The sequence below is a fragment of the Hyaena hyaena genome, unplaced genomic scaffold (assembly GCF_003009895.1).
Source record: "Hyaena hyaena isolate Hyena2069 unplaced genomic scaffold, ASM300989v1 scaffold_91, whole genome shotgun sequence".
NCBI lineage: Eukaryota > Metazoa > Chordata > Mammalia > Carnivora > Hyaenidae > Hyaena > Hyaena hyaena.
This window is the reverse complement of record NW_024080725.1, coordinates 1,582,932-1,593,266: the sequence shown is the minus strand read 5'-3', so window position 1 is coordinate 1,593,266 and position 10,335 is coordinate 1,582,932. Positions and strand designations below refer to the sequence as shown.

At 41.5% G+C, this 10,335-nt stretch overlaps 1 protein-coding gene across 1 annotated transcript in view; it reads right to left on the bottom strand.

Annotated features, from left to right (window-relative positions):
* Positions 1 to 866: 866 nt before the first annotated feature.
* EPB41L5 (erythrocyte membrane protein band 4.1 like 5) overlaps positions 867 to 10,335 on the bottom strand; it is a 125,906-nt gene continuing 116,437 nt past the window's right edge. The window contains exons 23-25 of the mRNA XM_039234879.1: positions 7,018 to 7,059; positions 6,530 to 6,660; positions 867 to 1,201 (exon numbers count right to left, since the gene is read on the bottom strand). Of these exons, the coding sequence (XP_039090810.1) occupies positions 1,135 to 1,201; positions 6,530 to 6,660; positions 7,018 to 7,059 (240 nt within the window). The 3' untranslated portion in view covers positions 867 to 1,134. The remainder of the gene's footprint in view (positions 1,202 to 6,529; positions 6,661 to 7,017; positions 7,060 to 10,335) is intronic.

Sequence of the window (10,335 nt, the reverse complement as noted above, 5' to 3'; positions counted from 1 at the left end):
TAAAATAATAGTGTTTATCTGGATGTTGGAATTGCAAGTGGTTATTTTTGCATCTTTGCTATTTTCTACATGCGCACATACTACTTTCCTATCCAGAATTTTTTTTTTTTGTACCAAAAGTGACAAGGAACTTCTAGAGACTTTTTTAAAGTAGCACAAAATTCCTAATGTAAGGTGAGACACAAATTCTTTCAGCAAGCAGAGTAGTTTCAGACATGGTAGGTGTACAAGGAACAAAACCCCCCTTCCCCCGATTCCCTATTTCTGTCCCAGCATTTTTTTGTTTGTTTGTTTCATTTTCTTTAGTTAGGAGTTCCAAATTTATTTCACCCATATTACACAGAAACGGAGTCGATGTCCAGCTGGCACCAGCGTGGGGACGGGGCTGCGGTCTCTGTCCGGGCTGAAAACTTACAGAGCATGTGTGTGGTGCACGGGGGTGTGTCCTACAGGGAAGCAGGGCTGAAAAAAGTATGACGCAAAATATGCAGTTTATCTTAACCTTGATGTGAACCTGGGAGCATTAAGACGGCCAGTCCAGTAAGCAGTCAAAATACGGGAGACACCTGAAACCTTCCGTATTCCACACTTCTCTTTCGTACGGCAGTAAGTGTAAACAAGCTAGGCCTTAATCTACCTGCATAACGTCATTAATGTCCTAAATTCTCGGTTTCCAGGTATTGCATGGGTAAGAGCACCCTCTCTAACAGCCGTTCAGGTCAAGGACACTCATCCTGATACGAGGGAGAGAAATGCCATTCAAAAGGCTATGCGGACTATCAGGGATGGCTGGCTACGGAGGGGTTATGAATGATTACACCCACTAGGTGGAGCCAAGAGTTTGAAGGAAACCATAGGCAAAGTTCCTTGTTTCAGGAATTTCCAACTTCAATACAATTATAGGAAGTAGAAGACCAGATACCCCTCATTTGGTCAAATATGTAGTGTAATTAAGCCCTTCCAGATGGACGGAAAGTGTTTTTTCATGGAGTTGAAGTCTAACCTAGGTGAGCTTTTTAACTCACAAGTAAGGACAAGCTCCTGAATCCAGCACATTCCTGCGGAAGTTGATTCCAGGACGGACAGCGGCAGAGTGCTGGGCTTTCCACTTGTAGGTGAGGAGGAGCCGAACCCTCAGAGCTCAGTAGTCAGTAAACATTTCTGCTTCAAGATGGCTTCTTCGGCCAACGTGGGAACAGAGCTACAAGGAAGAACGGGTTATTTATTATTCAGTAAAACCACTGGGGTGGGAACAACGTGGATTTCTCCACCAGAGAGCAGGCTAAAGGTAAATTACAGACCTGAAGTGACCATGCGGCAACACCTAATTTAGCAATGAGATATTACAGAAGGGAGTTTTCTAGATAATTGATGCTTATTTCGTCTTGAAATGAAATCTAAAGGTATCAATTTCGCCTACTTCCTTGAATAAAAGATACCAAAGACTCATTTCTGAACGAGTCGGGGTTATTATGAATGGCAAGAACAGTACGATGCAGAGCGTGACAGACACCGGCTCAAGAGATACCAAGGTACGTGGGCACACCGTTCTGTGCTTTACACAGAGTCCCAGACACCTGTGGCTGAGTCCCCACAGCAGTTAATCTGCTTTGTCAGTGCTTTGTGAAAAAGAAAAGGACGTGGGCTTTGCAGGAGTGCCCAAGAGTCTCTCTGAAGAGCGTGTACTCAGACGCGAGGAGGTAACGTCATCTACCGTGGTTTTGTGAAAACGTAACATCAAAATACACAGTGCAGGGGACAGAGTTTAACATGGTGACACTACTAACAAGCTTCATCCGGGACACAGCCATCATGCATGCCACCTCCTTCCGTTTTACTACATAGAGACACACACCTCCAACAGTTTTCTTTTGTTTCGGAATTTTCCTTACTTCTCTGTGTCTCTGCGGGTCTCAAAGAGCAGTCGCTGGGATTTGTTACAAATGCAGATTCTCAGGCACCATCCAGACGTACTGGATCAGAGACTCTGAGGCTGGAGCCGGTGAGCCCTCCGGGTGACTGTGATGCGCTGCTAGCAAGAGTCCTAGTGACCTGTTTCTACAATGACTTCGTTCCACGGACTGGGAAGGCTCACCTTTCTCACAGCCCACTCACCAGCCCCCCAATCGCCCCTTCCTACCTTTTCAACAGCTGTGGGAACAATTTTGTTCACACTGATATTCCGTGTTTGTCGTGATCATGTAAACATTGCCACAACTGATAGAAGTGTATTATGGGTTCGTTTCCTTGCACAATTCGCTCTTCCTGGACTAAAGAACTGCTTCATTTGTTGTGACTGTCTGCTCAGCTTTTTGCACTTATTTCTAACTTGTCCCTATGCTTGCAGATACAACCATGGACCTCTTCACAGTGTTCAGACACGTCACATAATTGTTTGCATGCTGCGGTAAGGCCATGGGTGTGTATTTTTTCTTAGCAATATCCTTCCTGGAACTCCATATCCCCCTCTTCAAATCTGTACAGAATCGTTTCTAGAACGCTGCTGCCTTGGAACGCCCCTCCACTTCCTGCCACTCAACTCCTGCACCTGTTTCCCGGGTGCCACGTCTTCTTCCTTCTCGGACAATTGTCTTGTTTTGATGGAATGCATCTCCAGCAAGTAAGCCCACCTGGGAAGGATATATTTTACAGAAACTCTATGTCTACTCATTCTAACCTCACATTTCATTGATAGTCTGGATATAAAAATGTAGGTGTGGGGCGCCTGGGTGGCTCAGTTGGTTAAGTGTCCGACTTCAGCTCAGGTCATGACCTCATGGTTCACGGGTTGGAGCCCCGCGTCGGGCTCTTGCTGACAGCTACAGCCTGGAGCCTGCTTCTGTGTCTCCCTCTCTCTCTGACCCTCCCCTGATTGCCCTTTGTGTCTCTCTCAAAAATAAACACAATGTTTAAAAAAAAATCTAGGTGAAAAATAATTTTCCTCCAGAGCCCTGAAGGCACTGCTCCATTATCTTCTCACCCTCGGTGAGGTCTGCTGTCATTCTAAAGCCAGTCCCTTACATGTACTCTTCTTTCCCTCCCTCTCCGAAGACTTACGTCCTCTCTTCCCTCAGATACTCTGAAATTTCACGGTGGTGTCACCTATTTTCATTCTCTGTGCTGGGTACTCAGGTCCGTTGAATCTGAAAACTCAAGTACTTCGGTTCTGAGAAATCTCAATTCTCTCTCACTCTGTTCTTCTTTTTGGATCTCCGATATTCATACATTGGACTGCTTGGGCCAATCTGCCAATTTTCTCTTCTGTCCCAATTTTCATCTTTCTGTTCTACATTGTGGGAGATTTCCTCAATCTATCTTCCACTCATTCCTTGGATTTTATTTTTAACATGGTTATTAATTTCTAAGGACACTGCGTTTTCTGTTTCTCTTTTCCATTTCCTGTTATTGCTGCATGGATGAGGCATCTCCTGTCTCATGAAACTACTGTTTTCTGAAGTCTTTGATGCTCACATTCCCTTCCTTCCCCCATTTCTTTTTCAGTTTACCGGTTTTAATTAATTTTTCCTCAGACATCTGATAGTTTTTCGCCCTCTTTGCACTTATGAGGGAAGCACCCATTCATATTTAAAAGTGAAGCACTGGGAGCGCCTGGGTGGCTCAGTCATTTAAGTGTCTGACTTCGGCTCAGGTTGTGATCTCACGGTTTGTGAGTTCAAGCCCTGCATTGGGCTCTGTGCTGACAGTTTAGAGCCTGGAGCCTGCTTCATATTCTGTGTCTCCCTCTCTCTCTGCCTGTTCATACTCTGTCTCTCTCTCTCTCTCAAAAAATAAACATTAAAAAATTTTTTAAGTGAAGCACTGGAATGCCATGTGGAAAGTGTACCCAGAAGCAAAACTCACTAACTGATGGGCATGCTGTAGAGTGACCAGGCCGATTTCCTGGCAATCTCATCAGGGCACCCACAAATGTTAGACTCTGTGAGCCTTTTCTCTTTGTCAGTTTCTCTAGAGAATAATCCTCCTAATTTCTCAGCTGAGACATTTTACATGGCCAACAACATGCTGGAAGCCGAGAAAGAAGGAAGGTTGGCTGTCTCACCTGACTTCAGTAGATGGACTTTGAGTTAACCTCTGTCCTCAGCTCAGGGCCTTACTCTAAACAGAAACTCTTCACTTCTGGAGCCCCTCTGGCCCAGCTCTTCCACAAAACCCTCCAGAATCATGCTGGCATGGGTGGGGTGAGGTTGGGAGGGGGGTATACCCTACATCGGTAGAAATCTCTTCAACCAGTCCTCATATCCTCAGCCCCATCTTCACAAATACCTGGTGCCTCCAATTCCTGAGCCTTCCCAGGGTTCTGCAGTGGATATTGGCCAGCTTTGTTATTTTCTCAGTTTCCACCCCCTCCCCTTTTCAGGCTTAGATGTCATTTTTCTCTTCTCTGCAAAGTTCGTTACCACTACTTCTCTGCTTCCACAGCCTGAGGTCTTTCAAGTGCTGTGGTCTTCTCTTCTGCTCTCTGTCCTTGTGCTCTTATGCCTTTAAAGTGGAATTTTACACACAACACCCAAAGTAAATCTGAACTGTAGAGATGTGACCCTTTATCATTAAAAAAAAATGATTATCACATATAATGATACACATAGCATGAGGTTACAGCTTGATGACTTTCTGCAAACTGAACACACCTTTGTAACCAGCATGCAGATGAAAAAAACAAGAGAACTGAATTTGTATTCCTCAATGACTAGTCACACCGCACACTGTCTTGTATGTTTATTAGCCATCTGGAGGTCCTCTGGTAAACTGCCTAGTCAAGTCTTGCCAATTTTTCTCTATAGCTATTTTTTTTCTTACTGATTTACACTAGCTCTTTATATATTCTAAATATGAGTCCTTTGTCAAAGACAGAGAGATAGAGATAAATGGGGAGGCGGGAGGAAGTGCAAATATTTTCTCTCACTCTGTGGCTTCCCCCTTTTGAGATCGTCCAGTTACTTCTTCTGATGAAGAGAAGTTCTTGATATAATCCAAGTTATCGGTTTTGTTCCTGTATGATTAAAGATTTTTGTGACCTGTTTAAAAAATCTTTCCTGATTTCCAGGATGTCTGCTTATGTTTTCTCCGAAAAGCTTTATTATTATTTGACGTTTCACATTTAGACCTGAATCCATCTAGAATGGATTTTTGTTTATTTTCTGAGGTTGGGTCAAGATCAATCTTTTCCCTCATGGGTGTTTAATCTGTCCAGCTGATTTACTGAAAGATCAGCCTTATAGCACTGCACCATCCCTTTTTCACAAATCAGGTAACCGTGTATGTATGGGTTTGTTTCTAGACTCTATTCTGTTCCACTGATTTATCTTTCTTTCTTTTTTTTTTTTCTTTTGAGGTATATCTGGCATAACATTATATTGGTTTCAGGTGCCCTGCTGTCATCTTTGATCTCCTGAATTCTTCTATGACTGCTTTGTTTTGGGAAGGAGTGCAGACAATCTCTTCTTTCATCTGTAATTTTTTATTTACAAGTCCTTAAGAACTCATATTTTATTGTGTAAACTCAATTACAAAGCATTATCACCGGGTCCTCTGCATGTAATCTCTATTTTTACAGTGGCAATTATCGGGCATATAAGCGCTTAGAAAAATAACCTATTAAGATTGTATAAGGTGCTATTTGACAATTGTATGTGAGTTCCCCAAGGCAAGTCCCATGTCTGCCTCGCTCACTGCCATCTTCAATGCTGCCAAACCAGATAAAATCAAGGCCTGGTACAGAACAGACATTCAATAAGTGTTTGCTGAGTGAGTGATTCTATTACTTGAAAGGCTGTGGAGATAAGAAAACAACTTTAAAATGAAACTATCAATTTCTCTCCAGCTAATCAGCTCTAATCATCTTTTCAATTAACTAGGAAATTTTTCTCTATTAGGAAAGCACCTACTTCAACGGACTTACACTCCCACCACCCAAAGAGGTTATGAGGAACAGACAGAATCAGAATAGTCTGAGGTGAGAATGAAGGCAATGGTATCACCTTTTGCAAAACGGGCACAGTTTTGGCCCTGACAACGAAAAGCCGAAGACCTACATGCCAAACAAAAGGTGTTTTGAGTCCAGCTTCTGTCTGTGGCATGCAATGTGTTGAAATAAGCCTGTACCAGGTGTCAGCAAAAGGTGTGTCAGAGCCTCACCTTGGGAATCTCCTCTCTCACTCTAATGTGTGACTCTTCACCTTACTATGGACAACTAATAGTTAAAGCATGAAAGGAAAAGACATACACGAGTGTTAAATATACATTTTTAAAGATAAACCTATAACAGTTATGAAGACTTCATACAAAAACTATTAATAATAAGGCCTACTTCATAATTTTGTAGAAGACTTACTGACAAGAAAATAGAAAAAAAAACCCACTATTCTAAATAATAAACAGAGAAAAAATGTATCCAGTCTCAATTAAGTTTGATTAAGGGAGAACTGGCATTACTGCTATCAGTATATTAATTTTATTATTTTTTCTGAACAGGTGCCTAAGAACTGCGATGGAAAAGTGGTTTCCTCACCTGGTCACAGCATCCACCAGGAAGGGTGCTGGCGGGGAAATCAGCGAGATCGCCTCTCTACCACCACGTCCCTCCTTCCCCGCCAAGGACGGTCTGCCTGCCGCCGGCCCGTCAGAGAGGACACGGCTTTGCTGAGGGAGATGGACAAGGCACGTGAGCAGAGGCAACAGCACCGACCCAGGCGTCAACCCTCCGGCTCCCAGCCACTTTCTCTAATGGTCACGGTCAGAAGTAAGAGGATCCTGATGGTCACGGCTGGTTTTTTTTTTTTACCATCCTTCACCTCAGATTTTTATTTTTGTTTTTGTCAGCGTCCTTAAGCATTTACAAATAGAAAAATTAAATCGCTAGTTTGAAGCCATGAAGCTCAGTTAACAGAACTCTGGGAACACCCCTGCCTTTTTAAGGAAAAACAAGAGCCTGGTTCTCCTCAGGCTTCACTCTGACAGCATAACCAAAAGAAAAAACTGCCAATATCGTTAACTTACTGGCACAATCCACCGTGGTGTGATCATGGATGCTGAAGATACCTAAAATAAATGTTATATATGTGTTTACTTTACAGAAGTCTTATTTTCATAATCATTCTCATAATGCTTTCTTCTACTACAAAACGCATGGTTCTGAATGGTTCCCCCGGAGTGGACACGCACGTTGAATCTGAGATCCTTTTCTATGACACAGGTGTCATACTCCCCACTTAAGAAATGGTCACGATTTTGGGAGTCTCTTTAACTTAAAAATGTCCTACTCCAAGAATGCTGCTACTACTTTCAGTTCCTTATTAATGGACTTCCCTCGATCCCCAACCCTGACATCTAGTTTAACATTTTATTTTCTGACATTTCAGTTCATTACAAATAATATAGCCTGCTTGGCAGCTTCCTGAACAGTGGATTGTGAGTAATGCAAATTAATAGCACAAAAACATACAAAGAAAAATCTGTTTATATACGGGTCATTCTCTGATTATCCTGCACACATACAGAAACATTCATACTGCTCCTGACTCACAGGGTCTTTGTTACATTCTTTTTAATGTTTAATTTTCTAGATTTGACTTCTATGTGTAGAATGATAATCTAATGAACTCCTCTTATTTTACAGAAACTCAGACTAGTTCCTAGACTGGGGACCTTAGATCCTGATAAGGAAAAATTATCGTAAGTCCAGGTCTCATTATAAGTTAGGTGACTACCAGAAGAACAAAAATACAAAGTATGACTTTCCCACCAATAGTAAGTAAATGTATTTTTACTATAGGACATAAAAAGGACAGAGAGAGAGAGAAAGAGAGAGAAAAGAATATATGAATCTATGGTAAACAAAAATGGTCTGGCACAAACACATCCTATAATAACCATAATTACAGTAAATGTAAATGTATTAAACTCCATCAGAGAATAAAGGACCTCAAATAAGATTTAAAAAACAAGATAAAAGGGCGCCTGGGGGGCTCAGTGGGTTGAGCATCTGACTTCCACTCAGGTCACGATCTTGTGGTTCCTGGGTTCAAGCTCTGTGCTGACAGCTCAGAGCCTGGAGCCTGCTTCTGATGTCTCCCTCTCTCTCTGCCTCTCTCTGTTCATGCTCTGTTTCTCTCTCTGTCTCTCTTTCTCTCTCAAAAAACAAAACAAACAAACAAAAAAAAGATGCAGCAAACCATTGTTCACAAAAGTTCACTTAAAACCTTAAAACTAGGGGCGCCCGGGTGGCTTAGTCGGTTAAGCGTCTGACTTTCGCTCAGGTCATGATCTCGCGGTTCGTGGGTTTGAGCCCCGCGTCGGGCTCTGTGCTGACTGCCAGCTCNCCCTCCCCTGCTCACGCTGTCTCTCTCTCTCTCTCCTAGGAATAAATAAAAAAACATTAAAAAAAAAAAAACAACCTTAAAACTAAAAGATGCAGGGGCGCCTGGGTGGCTCAGTCAGCTGAGTGTTGACATTGCCTCAGGTTATGGTTTCATAGTCTGTGAGTTCAAGCCCCACGTCCAGCTCTGTGCTGACAGCTCAAAGCCTGGAGCCTGCTTCAGATTCTGTCTCCCTCTCTCTCTCTCTCTGCCCCTCCCCTGTTCTCACTCTGCCTCTCTCTGTCTCTCTCTCAAAAATAATAAACATTTAAAAAAATTTTAAAAACCCCATCAGATGCAAAAAGACTAAAAATAAAGCAAAGGAAATGATATCCTAGGCAATAGAAACTTAAAAGAAAGCTAGGGTATCAATTTTATATCAGTCACAAGGGAACTTAATAGAAAGAATAGGGGCAAAAAAGGACACTTTAAAGTGCTCAAAGGAGTTTAAGAAAGTTTAATTACTGTTAATATACATGTATCTCACAGCAGATCTTCAAAATATACAAACAACAACTGACACATTTAGCAACAGATGAGAAGTGAATTAACCAATAATTGATACAGGTATGAAACACACTCTAGAAACTGATAGAATATTAAAGAGAATCAGCAGATGGACTGATGAAGGAATTCAGCAACTGTGTTAGACACAGAATTAACTTCTAAGTTCAACTATAAAAAATAAATTACCACTCACAGTTCAGCAAAATTATAACAAAACTATAAAGTATGTAGGATTTAACCTACAACCTAACAAGATTTATAGAGAACATTTACAGACTAAAATAAAGATGAGAGAAAACAGAAATATTTATCATGTTCATGAAAATGAAAAGATATTATAAAAATGCCAGTTTTTTTCTCAAAAGAGTCTATAAATTTAATATAAACTGCATTAAAATGCCAGCAGAATTTTGGGGAAAATCTGCCATACTGACGCTGAAATTTTAAGAATACACCAGATATCAGCACAAAGCCAGAGTAATGCACACAGTAGTAGAGGGGAAAGTGGGAGAGGCCAGTGCATCAGTAACACACCAACTGGGAAAGGATGGGTTATGTAGTAGATATATTTGGGAAAACTCGATCTTTTTATGGATAAATGCAAATTTGGGTCATATCGAAACCACAGCTGACATCCTCCCCCAAAACTTCAAACTGTTCTAATTGGTTAAAATCTAAACGTGAAACGTAAAATAAAATGAAAGCTATTAGGAAAGGAAACCTTTGATCTCAGGGGATGGGGTGGCAGATGGGGAAGGATGTTTTCAAGCCCTAAGCCCCACACTATAAGGAGAGAAAATGAAGAATGCATGGCATCAGAATAAAAGGTTTCTGTCCAGTCAAGGGCGTATATGCCTATTTCACTCCTCTATCTCCACAGTGACAGACATGGACTGTCTCAATCTCCTTGCTACTTGCTAAAATGACAGTGATAAAAATGCCTCAGATGTGTTAATACAGGTTATGAGTAAATATTTTTAATACCTACGGCTGACATGTTATTAACGGCTAGACTGACTATACAAGAAATCCCTGAAATCATCAGGAAAAAGACAGGAAACCCGATAGAAAAATGGGTAAAAGAAATGAATAGGTGACTCACTCCCAGAGGAAACTTAAATCAGCAATAAAATAATGGAGGAAATATACCATTTAACTCATGTGAACTGTAACAATGAGACAATCCCATAAAGAGGGAAAGTATTAGAAAAACAGATAAAATGCAGTGTAAGGAAAACCTGGTGGGAATGTAACTGCAGCAGCCATTCTGGGTGCAGCGAGCAATACCTAGTATTCATATATGCTTGCAATCCAGCACTACTACTTGGAGGTATTTATCCCCAATTCTCCCACAGCACCTTCAAAGAAATGTCAAGTTGTTTTTTGAAGTTATATCAGTTGCAGGTGCACAATATAATGATTCGACAATCCTACACGTTTCTCAGGGCTCATC